The sequence below is a fragment of the Mustela erminea genome, chromosome 1 (genome assembly GCF_009829155.1).
Source record: "Mustela erminea isolate mMusErm1 chromosome 1, mMusErm1.Pri, whole genome shotgun sequence".
NCBI classification, from domain to species: domain Eukaryota; kingdom Metazoa; phylum Chordata; class Mammalia; order Carnivora; family Mustelidae; genus Mustela; species Mustela erminea.
In genome coordinates, this window is record NC_045614.1 from 123,974,881 (window position 1) to 123,992,372 (window position 17,492).

Consider the following 17,492-nt stretch of genomic DNA (forward strand, 5'->3'; position numbering starts at 1 on the left):
ATTATTCTAGGAGTTTGTTGTTTTCAGAAAAAAACAATAGTCAAACCTCTGGCAATTCTAGTTAAGAAATAAAATAAAACTACAAAGTACTGAGAGTGAGGAAAGGAATGACATAACTAATAACACAGGCATTTAAAATGTTCCAAGAATATGATGTTCTTCACTGTAATGACAGACTTTAAAACCTGAGTGAAACTAAAAATTTTGTAAGACTATTAAAATTAACAGGATTGATGTAAAACATTGAAAACCTGAACAGAAAAATAATCAAATAAGGGAAAAAAAAAGTGAAAGGAACTCAGTTCAAAATTTTTTTCAACTATTTATTTCAAAATGTTCTACAGTATTGAAAAAGATTGGAATCTTTCCAGTTTGTTTTTACAAAGCTGGCATAAACCTGATACCAAAACGTGATAAACAAAACTCAAAATAAATTAATTGGAAAAAAGTCAAATTATATATTTACTAAATGAAAATAAGTCAGTAACAATTAGAACAACACAATTTAGAATAAAATTTATGAACAAACAGTATAGACACACACAGCCAATAAACGTTGAGGTTGAGCAAATACTCAGGTTAAGGTATGGTGCTATTTTTGCCCACCTGATTCACACAGAATAAATAGATTAAAACATTGCTAATACCTAGTGTGGGTGAGGGTAAAGAGAAACAAGAATTTAAATATTTTGTTAGTTAAAGTGTAAAACTTTTCTGTAGGAGCACTTTCATAATGTCTGTTCTAAAATGAGTTTTTTGGATTGCGATGTATACTCCTGACTCAGCAATTCCAGTATGGAAGGAAATCTTATGACATATAGAATGTAACAGTTAGGAAAAGCAAAGATGTGGGCAAAGATGTATATACAAGGCTGCTCAATGTACATTATTTATGACATTGAGAACTTTCAGTGTCACTAGAGAAATTTCTCACTGGAGAAAACATTAAATGGGGATCTACTTCTAAATTTCTAACAGTTTAATAGAGTTCTTTTTCCTATCTGTGGTGCACAACCAGCTCTGTTTCATTTCGTTTATCTCCCAATCACTTATGGATTGATACTTCATTAAATACAGTAAAAATGAATTACTAGGAAAAAATGAAGTAAAAATAAGACAAAAATACAAAACCCAATTTTCTTATTATGGGATCCAACAGATATAATAGTTCTCTGTGAAGCTGTTATTAAGTTTTCTGAGTATTGACTCTGTTTCTTTTCTATTTCATCATAAATCAGTAGTTCATAGAATGACATTGTGTAGCACTAGTGTAGTGATTAAAGACAAAGACTTTATGACCAGACATCAAGGTAAAAATCCCAGTTGTTAACTCTACAGAATGATCTGTAAGCTACAGAGTAATCTGCCCAAGGAGATTACTTCAACTCTCTGAACTTCAGTTTCCTCATCTGTGAAATGAGTTCTATGGACTGAATGTTTGTGTCCACCCTCCTCTCGCAAATTCATAATGTTGACGCCTAATCCTCAATATCATGGTATTAGGAGGTGAGCATTTGAAGGGCGATTAAGTTATGAAGAACAGCCCTCATGAATGGGGGTGAGCTCATAAAAGAAACACCAGTGAGCTCTCTGGTTGTCTGTCTTTCTGTCATGTGAGGTGACCCTGTCCATTATATATTTGTAAGAGGACCTCACCAGAACTCAACCATATTGGCATCCTGATCTTGAACTTCCCAGTCTTAAGAAATATGAGAGATAACTGTTTCATTTTTTAAGACATCCAATCTATGGTATTTTGTTATAGCATTCTGAACAAACACAATGGGCATGAAAATAGTGCTTCATATTGTGAAGAAGTAAACTCTACTAAAGAAGTAGAGTTTAATGGCAAAAAAAGCCAATGATATTGCAATCAATCTTGAGATTCTCCTAGAATATGGAAGTGAAAAAAAATCAGAAAACCTAAAGAATAAAGATATAAGATGCAAATTAAGAATTACTTTCTTAAGAAAGAAAACACAGCAGTTAGAATAAGATCAATAATCAAATATGTAACTGAAGATAAGTTTTATAAGTTAAAAAAATACCCTGAGTATGGAAACACAATGAACATCCCTCTTACCAGGTAAAATAGATGAGAATACAACATATCTGAATTCAGGATAGCAATATTTTTTTAAATAATTTTGAATTACAAGAAGCTAGAAAAAAAACTACAGGCTTGAGGAAAAGGAAGAAATTTCAATATAGCAAGATTTTGTTTTTGTTTTTTTTTATTTTTTAAATTTTTTATTTTTTATAAACATTTATTTTTATCCCCAGGGGTACAGGTCTGTGAATCACCAGGTTTACACACTTCACAGCACTCACCAAAGCACATACCCTCCCCAATGTCCATAATCCCACCCCCTTCTCCCAACCCCCCTCCCCCCAGCTGATCTCCCTGATATGAGGAAGTGGTGATGCAACATGGGGGCTTAAGTGGGTAGAAGAAGAATTAATCTCAATATAGCAAGTTTTTAAAAATTATGTTCTGTTTCATTTTTAAAAAGTGCTATTTTTTCTTCTTTACCTGGTAAATACAAGAATATAAATGGAGAACTATGTATTTGCAGAGAAATGATTATGTGTCAAGAAATGTATACTCACCTATGTTAATTTGCATGTATAATGTTAACAAAAAGACATTTGCAGCTATGCACTAGGTCAGAAAAGTTACCATTCACATGACCCCTCTTGAATTACTTGGAAGTGGGCACTAACAAACTGAAAGATGATTAAGAAAAAAATAAATAATGAAATCATCCAAAAGAACTTGCCAACTTCCCTCTATTATTCCCTCTATCACTAAACACAACCCTTATTTCATGACAAATGTCCTCAAACAAGAGACAACGATGTTGAGAAAGTAGAGGGGTGGATACATCCTTTCAGAATGGCTTCTGAATAAAACTTCAGAGCAAACCTCAGTATGAGTTACTATTCCTCATTATAGGAATCAGTCCGTAATTTGGCACAGAAAAAACTTTATGGAAAAAGTCCCTCAGATATAATTTATCTTCTCATCCAAAACCCCAATTAAACATGATCACAGCTGTTCTAAAAAAAAGGCAGAGAAGGAAAAAATGAGAGACACTTACATACTAATATGGTAATTTTTTAATTAAACTTTACTTGAGATAAATATAGAGATAAATATAGATTTAAGATAAATATAGATTTATATGAAGTTGCAAGATATAATGCAGAGATCCCATGTATTCTTTATACCGTTTCTTCCAATAGTGAGGTCTTGCAAAATATAGTACCATATTGTTATCAGAATATTAGAATTGATACAATCTACCAATCTTAAGCTTTCTCCAGGTTTACTTGTACTCATGTGTGTGTTGTGTATGTATTTAGTTCTGTGCAGTTTTAAGATCTGTAGATGAATGTAGTCACCCAAGATATAGGGCAGTTCTATCATTACAAGGATTCCTTCCCATTGGCCTTTTATAACCACAACACCCATCCCATCACTAACCACTAATCTCTCACAATTACTAATCTGTTCTCTTTTCCTCTAATTTTGTCATATAATAATGCAGTATGTAAATTTGGGGGGTTGGCTTTTATTGCTCAGCATAATTCTCTAGAGATTCACTTAAGTTGTGTGTATCACTCTGTTTTTCCTTCAAATTACCAAGTAGTATCCATTCATCCATCATTGCAGTATCTCATAGTATGGGTGTACCACACTTTAATCATCCACCCACAGAAGGACATCTAGATTGCTTCCAGTTTGGGACAGTTAGGAATTAAGTTCTATAAACATTCATGAATGAATTTCTGTGTGAACATTCATTTTTCTAGGATAAGTGGCCAGAAGTGCAATTGTTGTGCTGTAGAGTAGCTGCATGTTTAATTTGTTAAGAAACTGCCATATTGTTTTCTCCAGCGGCTGTACCATTTTACATATCTGTCATCAATGTGTGAATGATATCATTTCTCGGCTTTCTCAGCTTTTGGTATCATTTTTATTTTAGCCATTCTGTAGTCATAATTTGCAGTTTTAATTTGCATTTCTCTGACTAATGATGGTAAACAATAAGCTGTTAAAGATCTTTTTTATGTGTTTGTTTGCTTCTGTATGTCCTTTGTGGTGAAATGTCTGTTCTTGTCTTTTGCCCACTTTCAAATTGGATTGTTTATTTATTTATTTATTTTCTACTGATGAGTTTCAATTCCATTATGGTCCGAAGATATATATTCTGAATGATTTCAATGTTTTCAATTTGTTGAGATTTGTTTTATGCTCCACAATATAGTCTTTTTAGGTTTTATATATATATTTATATATATTTTGTATATATAGAGAGAGTATTTATATATATATATAAAATACTCTACCTAACTACAGCAGAATGCATATTTTATATATATATGTGTATATATATATATATATATATATATATATATGTCATTTAACATTTTTTTGGTTGATTATGTTGTTCAGATCTTCTGTGTCTTTGGTGATTTTCTTTCTAGTATTTTTATTTTTGTTTAGAGGGGGATATTGAAACACCCAACTGGAATGGTTATATGAATAGATTTTAATACATTTTAGTTTTTTAATTGGTAACATATAAAAAGAAGCAAAGCATATAAAAAGATGCAAAAATTATATACAATATATAATTTATTATGGTATAAAAACATGAAAATTATAGAAATTATCAAAAACAAATTTTTTCACTGTGTATCTTTTTTATTATTGAGGTACAGTTGACATACAATATTATATTAGTTTAGGTGATAAAATGATTTCAGGTGATGATCTGGTATTTTTATCGTAAAATGATCACCACAGTACGTCTAGTTAGTATCCATCACCAGACATAGTAAAAAAAATTTTTTTCTTGTGATGACTTTTCAAATTTAATTTCTTCACAAATTTCATATATGCAATACAGTATTACTAACTATTTTCACTGTGGTGTCCATTATACCACCATGACTTATTTATTTTATAACTGGAAGTTTATACCTTTTGATTCCCTTTACCCATTCCCCACTCCCTGCTCCTGCCTCTAAAAATGTAGTGATCCAAAGGGACACATGCACCCAAATGTTTATAACAGCAATGTCCACAATAGCCAAACTATGGAAAGAACCTAGATGTCCATCAACAGATGAATGGATAAAGAAGATGTGCTATATATATTCAATGGAATACTATGCAACCATCAAAAGAAATGAAATCTTGCCATTTGCAATGATGTTGATGGAACTAGAGGGTATTATGCTGAGTGAAGTAAGTCAATCAGAAAGACAATTATCATATGATCTCCCTGATATGAGGAATTTGAGAGGCAGAGTGGGTGGTTTGGGGGGTAGGGAAGGATAAAATGAAACAAGATGGGAACGGGAGGGAGATAAACCATAAGAGACTCTTAATCTCACAAAGCAAGTTGAGGGTTGCTGGGGGTTGGTGGTGGTAGGGATAAGGTGGTTAGGTTATGGACATTGGGGAGGGTATGTGCGTGGTGAGTGCTGTGAAATTTGTAAGCCTGACAATTCACAGACTTGTACCCTGGAGCAAATAATACATTATATGTTAATAGAAATAATTAATAAAAAAAAAGATTGATCATTTTCATTCTTTTCCTGGCCTTCAATCTTGTAGAAGTAGAGAATACTTCAGTTGTTAGAAGATCAGGCATTTATTCTTCACTTTCTCTCAGTGTTTGTGGAAAAAGCCCTTAATATTATTAAGTCTAAAGGTCTGCTTCCTCCTGCCATGTAAGATCTGAATGTCCTCATGGAGGTTATTCCTTGACTACTTTCTGAATGGCCCACCCATTCATCCCACCAAAAGTTTGCCTGAGAAAGGAGGCTTATCTGCTCCATCACATCAGAGAGGAATACAAGAAGAAATGACAAAATATGCACACAATGTGTGCCTTGTTTACACCCTGATTTGTGTAAGATTTTATGTGAGTTCAGGAGGTTTGGCTATTTGAGACTTGAAAAAAGTATTGGTTTCATTTTGAAGATCAAGTTTATCAAGAAGGTCTAGAGTTTTAATGACAATATACCAACAAATAAAACTACACAATTTTTATTTGTTTTGTTTTGTACTGATTTGGGTTTTATAAAGAGCTAATGCCATTCACAAATCTTTTTTTTCTGAATAATTGTCTATTTAGGTATTTCTGTGTCCTATAGGATCAGATTGATAGAAGAGGGGAGATTCTGATGCTGCCCCAAGCTGCTGCCATGTTCAAACTACAGTGCCTTTTTTTTTTTTTTAACAGATTTTATTTTATTTATTTGAGAGCAAGAGAGCAGGAGCTTAGGGGAGGAGCAGAGGGAGAAAGAGGGAGAAGCAGAATCCCCACTAAGCAGGAAGCCAAATGCAGACTTGATCCCAGGACCCTGGGATCATGACCTAAGCTGAGGTAGATGCTTAACTGACTGAGCCACCCAGGTGCCCCTCTACAGTGCTTTCTTAAATTATATTTCAAGATCTTTTTACACCGTCCTTGACATTTGTGAGGGTCAGACTCAGGAATAGTTACTAGATCAGTATTAAATGTTTTGTCTCTTTTATTATCAATCAGGTAATCTTTATAAAATATCCAAACTTAACATTAACTAAGGTCTCCACAAATAGTCTTTCCTTTTTTTCCTCAAAATAATTGAGAAAAGAGTTTTATGATATATACTCTGGGAATCCTTTTAAGAACATGAATAAAATTTGACTATTTTCTAAAACATAATTTGAGAGGAAAGACCCTTATGTATTATGTATACATAGCTGTTACAAGAAAGGGATAATAGCTTATATACCTAAAGAGTTCTTAAATTAATAAGAGATTAGCATGTCAATGGAAATAGACAAGGAATAAAAAACAGGTATTTACACAGAACTAAACCTAACCAAAATTCAATTTTAAAATTGACCTAATGCAAATTAAAGTATAAAGGCAGTAAGTTTTGTCTGGCCATTAGTTATAGATTCAATAAACATTTATTGACCAAATAAATGAGGCAACATTTTTCACCTATGAAATTGGAAAAGACTTTTAAATGATATGAATTCTCACAATTGACAGGATATCCAAGCAAAAGATAATGTTATCAGGTAACTACCAATTCAAACTATGATATTAAACATCTAGATTCTAGATTTTATTTTCTCTTACAGCTTTTGGATAAAATACATTTTAGAACAGAATATAGCCATTCTCAAATGCATTTCACTTTAAAAAATAATTGGCAATAATGTTAATGTGAATGGCAAGCCAATCTCAATTTAATCTATAAAAGAAAAATTAGTTTAAACTATATAATTTAAATAATGTTTAGAAAAAATTAAACGGTGTTTAGAAGACAAAAAAATGTATATTAAGGTATATATAAATAGGTATGAATTCCAAATATTATTGTCCCCAGTGAGAAAATTTTCTCCAATATATGTCAGATGGAGATAGAAAAGAGCAAAAAAGTAGGTATTCTAAATAAGGTCATTTAACAGAAAGCAGGGTTTCATCTTCCCATCAGCCTTAATTCAAGGAACAGTAGAAAACACTGAGGGAAAAAGTTCTGATGTACCCTTGTCATATTATTGAGACTTCTTAATGTTTGGGGTTCTCCTAAAAAATTAATTATTTTCTTCATCTACAGTTTATCTATGGTGCCCAGAAACCACTGACTTCCTGGAATTTTTATTAAGAATTCTACATTCTTGCCATGTTTTTCAGATACCGTGGCCTCTGCCAATAAATTCTAATAAATTTTCACTTCTATTCTTTCAATAACATCTTAGAGAATATGATTCAGACTCAAATTAATCACCGATCATGTTAATGGTTCCTAGGAGTTTACTTCCGATACCCCTTATTATATTAAATCAAACTTGATAGTGTGCTAGATCATTGCTCAGCTGGGTTTTCATAAAAGCACTAGTATTTAATATGATTTATACCTGGTTTTCTGTTAATATCTTTGCTTATTGTATGCTTTATTTTTAAAATAGACATTCTTAGCAAATGGAACCCCCTTAAAATATATCATGCTTTTAAAATATTTTATAGGAACCATTTTACTGTAAAATGTGTTACTTATTTTATATGATAGTCCAATAACAGTGAACAGCAACAATTTATTTAATTTACAATCAAAATATTAATATTTAACTTGTAGTTTGGAAAAAATATTCATACATGTACATGTTTTGCTAATATAAAAGCTAAATTACTTGGCAAGATTATTAGGAAATTTAAGGTATTATTTTTTTTTAAGCTTTGCAGCAAAGGGGCAGCTCTGGGAAAACCATTTGAAGCATCTGCTGAAGATATATCAAGTGTGGCAAGTTTCATCGAGACAAAGCTTGTTACCTGCTATCTACGCATGAGGAAACCTGACCTTGCCCTGAATCATGCACATAGGTAAAATGAAGTATTAGTAACTGCAAGTAAATACTGTTCTTGCAAGCAGAAGGCACTATGTGAGCTTGTACAATCAACTTCCATTTCATTTAAATTTAAAGGCAAAACAAAAAAAAATTTCTTTACTACTTGATTTATGTTAACCTAGACAATCATAGAGAGCACAAAAGGCATCTCAAAACCTATGGAAGGAACAGACACATAAACAGCTACTCATAATGCAGGGTAAAATAAAAAGGCAGAGAACTGAAGTAGCAAATTATTACAGCAAGAGAGGGGAGAGTGAATAAGGTAAGGGATGAGAAGGATTTCCAAAAATGCACAAGATATGGAGAATAGCAGAAGGAAATTTGGACTGTCAACCGTAAGCAGAGACTTAATGTTCATGGCTTATTTGGTAATAGGATAGCTGATTCAAAGGATGCTATGTAAGGGTAGGTGTGAAAGTTGTCCAAAGGTGCAAGACACTTATTGTGCTTAAGGATTTCTTTTTCATATTTCTATCCATCTTCAGAAGTATCATTATGTTATCTTGTGGGTTCCTAGAATCCCCAAGCTTACCCAGGCCTTTTTTTCTTCCATAAACATATACCTCTCATATGTCCTATTTCCTAAAGACCTTGCTCTTACCATGGATAATATTCAGCTGAATCTATAGCAAAAATAAACTCATTATGTTATGCTTTTCAAATAAGTTTTCCTTAGAATTATAATACCTCCTCCCCTTTCTGCCTAACTTTGGACAATTTACCTAGAACTTTTGGTTTTGTCTATTCTCTGATCTCAGACATCTGTGCTTCTTTTGGATGCAAATAAGAAACTAATATCAGCATGAAAACACAATGTTTGCCTTGTTAATAACAGCTATCAGTTATACTAAGACCCATTCTGTGAATGGGAGATCTGCAAACATGACAAACATCATTTACAGCTCCACATTCACGAGGACGTAAAAGATCTACCCAAGATTCTTCACAAGGAGACCTTGAGTTTGTAGGTTTAAGCTTTCCATTAAGGATACACAAACAAAATCACTTTGAAATTCGTAAGATAACCTTCTTGAAAGAAGTTTTTCTCCTCTTTGTTTTTATTATGTTATATTAGTCACTATACAGTACATCATTAGTTTTTGATGTAGTTTCCATGATTCATTGTTTGCATATAACACCCAGTGCTCCATGCAATATGTGCCCTCCTTAATACCCATCACCATGCTCACCCATCCCCCCACACCCCTCCCCTCTAAACCCCTCAGTTTCTTTTCTGGAGTCCATAGTCTGTCATGGTTTATATCCTCCTCTGATTCTCCCCCCACTTCATTTTCCCCTTCCTTTCCCTAATGTCCTCCATGCTATTCCTTATGTTCCACAAATAAGTGAGACCATATGATAATCTCGTTCTCTGCCTGGCCTATTTCACTTAGCATCATCTCCTCCAGTTCCATCCATGTTGATGCAAATGTTAGGTATTCATCCTTTCTGATGGCTGAGGGTCTCTCCCTCCACAGATCACATCATACTTGATGTGGAAAACCCAAAAGACTCCACCCCCAAACTACTAGAACTCATACAGCAATTCAGTAATGTAGTAGGATACAAAATAAATACATAGAAATCAGTTGCTTTCCTATACACTAACAATGTAACTGTAGAAAGAGAAATTAAGGAATCAGTTATATTTACAATAGCACCAAAAACCATTAGGTACCTTGGAATAAACCTAACAAAAGAGGTAAATGATCTATACTCAAGGAACTACGGAACACTCATAAAAGAAATTGAAGAAGACACAAAAAGATGGAAAAGCATTCCATGCTCATGGATTGGAAGAATAAACCTTGTTAAAATGTCTGTGCTGCCCAGAGCAATCTATACCTTTAATGCCATCCCGATCAAAATTCCACTGACATTTTTCAAAGTGCTGGAACAAACAGTCCTAAAATTTGTATGGAACCAGAAAAGACCCCAAATCACCAAGAAAATGTTGAAAGAGAAAAAACTGGGGGAATCACGTTGCCTGATTTTACAAAGCTGTAATTACCAAGACAGCATGGTACTGGCACAAAGACAGACACACAGATCAATGGATCAGAATAGAGAGCTCAGATATGGACCCCCAACTCTATGGTCAACTAATCTTCAACAAATTAGGAAAAAATATCCTGGAAAAAGGACAGTCTCTTCAATAAATGGTGCCGGGAAAATTAGACAGTTAATATACAGAAGAATGAAATTCAACAGTTCTCTTACACCATAAACAAAGATAAACTTTAAATGGATGAAAGACCTTAATGTGAGACAGGAATCCATCCAGCAGTAACCTCTTCGACATGGGCCTCAGCAATTTCTTTCAAGACATGTCTCCGAAGACAAGGGAAACAAAAGTGAAAATGAACTTTAGAGACTTCATCAAGATAAAAGCTTCTGCAAAACAAAGGAAACAGTCAGCAAAGCCAAAGTCAAACCAGGGAGAAGATATTTGCAAATGACACTACAGATAATGGGCTGTCATCCAAAATATATAAAGAACTTCTCAAACTCAACACCCAAAAAACAAATAATCAAGTCAAAAAATGGGCAGAAGACATGAACAGACACTTCTCCAAAGAAGACATACAAATGGCTAACAGACACGTGAAAAAATGTTCAACATCATTAGCCATTGGGGAAATTCAAATCAAAAGTTTTCCTGCTAGGGGCGCCTGGGTGGCTCAGTAGATTAAGCCGCTGCCTTCGGCTCAGGTCATGATCTCAGGGTCCTGGGATCGAGTCCCACATCGGGCTCTCTGCTCAGCAGAGGGCCTGCTTCCCTTCCCCTCTCTCTGCCTGCCTCTCTGCCTGCTTGTGATCTCTCTCTGTCAAATAAATAAATAAAATCTTTAAAAAAAAAAAAAAAAAAGTTTTCCTGCTAAATAAACTACACAACCGAAAGGCAGAGTCTCTTTGACACACACACACACACACACACACACACACACAATCATCCCTATACTTTCTGGAAACATTTTATGTGGATATAGTTTTGAAACCTGATATCAGGACATACAGTCTGTCAAACAATTTGTTCTGTTTCCACTTGAAAGAACCAATATTGGAAATGTAACATATATTTCCATATGTCAGAATGTTGGAATATCTGGGCTACTTACGTGACTTGTGGTCACAAAGGGAAAAATATTTGAAATTGGAACTGACCCAGAAAATTTATAGGCATATGTAAACAATAATAAGTTGAGATGCACTGGAAGTAGTTATTTATCACCTTCTCCATGATTTTCGCTGTACATAAAAAGGGTCACCAACATGGCCTACATATTAAGGAAAATACCTCCTGGATATCAGAATGGTTTGATGAATTTTTAAATCATATTTAATAATTTAAAAATTCCAAATGAAATGGTCATGTTAAAACTTAATTCAGTATTATAAAAATAAGTAATGAACATTAGTAAAAAATTCCATTGCAATCCAAATATAAGGAAAAATAAAATGCTATAGGTCAATAGGTTCATGATTTAGATTTAGCAACTTTTGTTTCAAAACTAAGAGCACTTTTTCAATATTTGAAAACTGCTGAGAAGAGGACATACAATGGTGAATAGTAAAATGATCTTAAATATTATACTTGGATTAAGTTTCATCTTTTCTTTTTCTATTGTAAAATAACTTTTGCTTCTGTTTCTAAGTTGAACATTAAGTAAGAAATGCAAATCAATAGAGGTTAAACAGTCAATTCATACAATTAATAATGCACTAAGTGAAATAAATCATTTTCTTGGGCTTGTCATCCTGCAGAACTGTGGAAGTCAGTGCATAGGATTCTAATATTAAAGTGTTTTCAAAGATCTTGGATTTTAAAACAGAGTCTGATATATAATCAATAAATATATTTCTCAAAATAAATTAATCAGAATTCTCAATCTATAAATAGCTTACAACCATTAGTTATACAGCAAATGCAGAATTTTGCTTTTGTATTATTACCACTTTGTGATGCTTGCTACTAATCATGAATCAAAATTAAAATATTCCCTTTTTGCATTTATTTGCATTTGCTAAGCATTCTTTCTTTAATTTTATGTAAATGTGAGGTCTGCTGCATATCTTTAGGAGATTTGTTAGCACAAAAATTAGCTTAAAAATCATCTGTAGTTTTGCTTCTGATAAAAATAAGTGCATATTGTTATGTCATGTACAAGACTACAAGAACCATAACTTCATGCTTCTAAGTTCAACAAAGATACATTTTGAAATTAATCAGATGCGTATTGTTATTTAAAATATGATAAATGAGATAAAGGCTCTAGAAACACTTATTAACAATTGTTTTTCCTAATAACATGTCCAAAGTGGTTGATATGCATATCATGCTTTGTTTTGCCTTTTTTTTTTCTTTTTTACTTCAACCAAAAGCTATGCCTAGATTCACCAAACACATCAACTCTTACCTCATCAGACTAGTGCCATTGTTTATCAGGAAATTTTTTTTTTAAGATTTTATTTATATATTTGATAGGTAGAGATTACAAGTAGGCAGAAAGGCAGGCAGAGAGAGAGAGAGGTGGAAGCAGGCTCCCTGTTGAGCAGAGAGCCCGATGCAGGGCTTGATCCCAGGAGCCTGGGATCATGACCTGAGCTGAAGGCAGAGGCTTAACCCACTAAGCCACCCAGGCGCCCCAATCAGGAAATGTTTTGAATATTCCTAAGATTGATTTCTAATTACTGCTATCTTATCCAGAATAGAAATTGTGCTATAACTTTTTCTATCTTGTATTTATATTTTGATATATATAATTGTAAAGATTTTAATAGTGTATATAACTTTTCTTTGCATGTTTCTCATCTGTAGATTCTTGTTTTTCTTGCAGCATTTTGATGACACAAAGTAGAAGGCAAAGTAACAAATATGTAGAAAAGATCCCATTTTCAAAATTGTTTTGTAATGGTGACATCTTCATTCTTTCATTCATTCAACAAATATTTATTGAATGCCTACCTAAACCCTATGCTGTGCAGTGGAGAAGCAGTTGTAAACCGGAAATATATTTATACACATTAGGAGAAATGTCAAATTGTAAAAAAACAAATAAATATAAATAAATACATGAGAAAAAAGAATGTGATAAATGCTATGAAGGAAATAAATATAATTTCATGTTACAGAGGCAATATAGTATATTGAATCAGAGCAGAGTCTGGAATCTATCTAGGCTTCAAATCTGACTCCCCCACTCATTAGTTAGCCTGAGTTTAATTCTCTTTAATATCGGGTTATAATTATAGTACCTACTTCACCAATATTATTTCACAAGGGTTTGTGAAAATTAAATCTAAACCCATGAATTTTTAATTCCACTTATGACAGAGTTACTGGCATTGGACCTATCTTTCTACTGTAAACAAATAAAACTGGACAATATATATGAGGCAACTCTTTTCAGGAATTGGACAGTGGTCATGGCAGGACCGTGATCCTCGAGAGAAGGGAAATACATATGGTGTGCCCCACAATTTTATCAGTTTTTGCTAGGAAAATAATTTCATCATATTTCAGGGAGATAGATATCAAGTTAAACTGCAAACTCACTGACCTGAGGAGGCAGAGATTAAATACTACGCTGAAAATAAGCTGTAATTTATAGGGTAAGTGGCCACAAAAAAGGTAGCTATGTGAGCAGATGGAACCAGAAATCTGCAGGAGGATTTATTATAGATTCTTAGCCAATGTGAGGAGTGAGACTCCATGTAGCAGAGATTGCGTGCTGCAGGCATAATAGCTAAATGAAAATATGAGACACCCTGCAGTGATGGGACATGTTGGAGTGACAGTGTGAAAAGACCTCACTGAGTACCTCAGGCATTCAGTTGAGACCTCAGAAAGACTATGCTTTAAGAGTAAGGACCCTGACCTCTAGAAAGGGCCACACATTAGGATTAAGCCAAAAGAGATCTGCCCTAATGAAGACTAGAGCCAAGCATGACAGGTACAAGAGTATAAAGAGTATACACTATTTAACTGCTTGGTGAGGAAAACAAACAATAACAACAACAAAATCAACAAGTTTACAGGGATGATGTCATAATCCCGATTCCTTACAACGTTTCCTCTGAAATGTCTGGCATAAAATTAAAAGTTAATATACATGCAGAGAAATAGGTATGTAAGACTCATACTTAAGAAAATATACAAGTCATAGAAACAGAGTCCAAGGTGCCTCATATGTTGGAATTGGTAGAGAAAAATTTTCAAGAAGCCATTACCTATTTTTGGTCCAAGGCCCTTGAGATAAAGATTATAATAATGACTGAAGAGATGAGACTCTCAACAGAAAAATAGAAACTAAGAACCAAATGGAGATTTTAGCATACATTAATAAAATACCTGACATTTTGAAATGTACTGATTGATCTTAGCATTAGTTTGGATACTGCTAAAGACTGAAGATGAATTTACAGAAATTACCTGGTATGAAGAATGGAAAGAAGAGAGATTTTAAAAAATTAACCATTGCTTCAGTGACCTGTTCTCAGGGACAGTAGCAGGAAATCTAGCATACATGTAATTGAAGTTTCAAAAGGAAAAGAAAGAATAGGACATCAAAATATTTACTGAAAATTTTCCAAATTTGATTTAAAAATGGGGATATCCAGTCAGCCCCAACTAGGGTAAAAATAAAAAGAACTACATCTAGGAACATCATAATCAAACTCTTGAAAACCCAACATGGAGAGAAATATTAAGGGAGTCAAAGGAAAATAGTACATTACATAAAAGGGAACAATGATATAAGTAACAGGTGACTTTTAATCAGAAATAAAGGAGGTTGATGTGCCCGAGTAGAACAGTTGATTACGTGTCTGCCTTCACTCAGGTCACAATCCCTGGGTCCTGGAATCAAACCCTGGTTGGTCTCTTTGTTCATTGGGAAGCCTGCTTCTCATTTCCCCTCTGGCCCTCCCCTTGCTTATGTTCTCTCTCTCTCTCTATCTCCATCTCTCTCTCTCAAATAAATAAATGAAATCTTTTTTTAAAAAATCTTTTAAAAAAAGAAAAATAATGGAGGCCAAAATACAGTGGGATAACTTTAAACTGATGAAAGATAAATTATAAAAAGATAACATATATTGATGTGAATTATGATTATTTTATTATTTAATTTATTTATTATTTTATGTGAATTATTATTATTGATGACAATAACACAAGTCCTGTGGGAGAGAGCACAAATGGAATTTTACTACTAATATTTTTACATGAGATAGTATAATATTAACTCTAAATAGTCTGTGTTAAATTAAGGATGCACATTATAATGCCTAGAGTAAACCTTAAAAGATAGAAAAGTACAGCTAGAAAGCCAATAGTGAACTTAAAATTATATACTGAAGATATACTTAACCAAAAATAAGTCAGGAAGGTGAAAGAAACAAAAAATGAATGAAACACTGGAAGATAATTGCAAGATGTTAGAGTTGAACCAAACTATAGTTACATTAAATGTACATTGACTAAACATTCCAATTAAAAGGCAGATATTGCCAATCTGGATTAAATACCAACATTCAAATATATGTTATTTACAAAAAGATATAGAGAATAAAAGGGAGAAAAATAATGTACTATATAGTAAACATAAAAACTTGTTTTTGTGTCAGGCTTGGGTATGTTAATATCAGAACAAGGCAGAACATAAGGAGTATTACCAGAGATAAAAAATAAAACTCAATAAAATTCTGAAAATGTGAAATCTGATAGGGTTTGTTCCCTAACCACAGTGGAATATGGTTAACAGAATTAAATTAGAAATGATTAATAGTCAGATGTCTAGAAAATCTCTCCAAATACTTGGAAATTAAACATTTAAATGACCCATGGGTCAAAATTTAAGAAAATAAAATAACCCCCCCCAAAAAAAAGAAAGAAAGGAAAGAAAAGAAACAAAAACACCAAAGGCATGATTTGAATCTCTGCCTTATCACTTACTAGCTTTGACTTTGATGAGAAATTTAACTTCTCTTTCCATCAGTTTTATAATCTTTTTTTTTATCTTTATAGCACATAAACTGCTTAAAGTCCTCCCTGAATGCAAAATATATCAGATTTGTATTTTATTTCAATTCTACCATGAATAACAAATGCAGATTATTTCCCATGGTATTTATTAATACCAATAAACTCTACATATGCATAGATGAGACTGTTACTTTTAAGATACCTTTTTGAACCCTCAGAAACTCAGTAGACAATTTTGAAACATCTAGGAAAATATAACTTTTAAGGTGTCATATCTACAACTTTGGGAATAATTAAAATGTTCAGTGGTGATATAAGCTTAAAGCATTACAGATACTTGGAGACAGAGGAAGATCATGGAGTGGGAGGACCCTAGACTTGTCTTCTCACATGAACACAACTAGATAATTACCAATCATCCTAAATACCCCAGAAATTGACCTGAAGACTGATAGAACAAACTCTATAACTAAAGGAAGAAAAACAGTCACATCAAAGAAGGTAGGATGTGCAGAGACATTGTTTAAGGGAGAAACAAATCATGGGTGCTGTGGTGGTGGAGGGGGGCATGATCACAGAGAAAGGCAAAAGTGAGAGGAGTACACAGGAACACAGTAGTAGAAAGTTTCCCCAAATCCATAGTTTAGAAAATGAAAGGGACCAAATTTCATAAGCTCTTATAATCAGTGGGGATTAAAGCCTGGAGTTTGAAGGTCAGCGGGTTTGATTGGGATATAGCCTGGAAGGAAGTGCCCTGCTCTTGGAGAGAAAGCAGGCAAATAACCCAAGGACAGACAACATAGAAATTAGCAATCTGTAGAATGCCTGGAGCATAGAGAAAGGGGTGGGAGGAGGCAGTATTCTACTCTTCTTGGAGCAAGTCCCTGAGAGGCAGAATTCCAGAAACACCTTTCTGGGAACAAAGGAGCTCCCTGTCACTATTTTCTCACACCCCCACTTCATTGCCCAATGATTGGCATTCATTGCCCAACTTGCTTACACCAATCCCCCCAACAGCCCTCCTCACTCTGGCCATTCTGCCATTCTCATTCAAGCTTCCCTCAATCCCAATGCAACAGGACC

At 33.6% G+C, this 17,492-nt stretch overlaps 1 protein-coding gene across 2 annotated transcripts in view; it reads left to right on the forward strand.

The window, feature by feature from the left end:
- SPATA16 (spermatogenesis associated 16) overlaps window positions 1–17,492 on the forward strand; it is a 243,516-nt gene that overhangs the window by 67,554 nt on the left and 158,470 nt on the right. For both annotated transcript variants that reach the window (XM_032341045.1, XM_032341055.1), the window contains one exon: window positions 8,251–8,396. In XM_032341045.1, coding sequence (XP_032196936.1) covers window positions 8,251–8,396 — 146 coding nt within the window. The remainder of the gene's footprint in view (window positions 1–8,250; window positions 8,397–17,492) is intronic.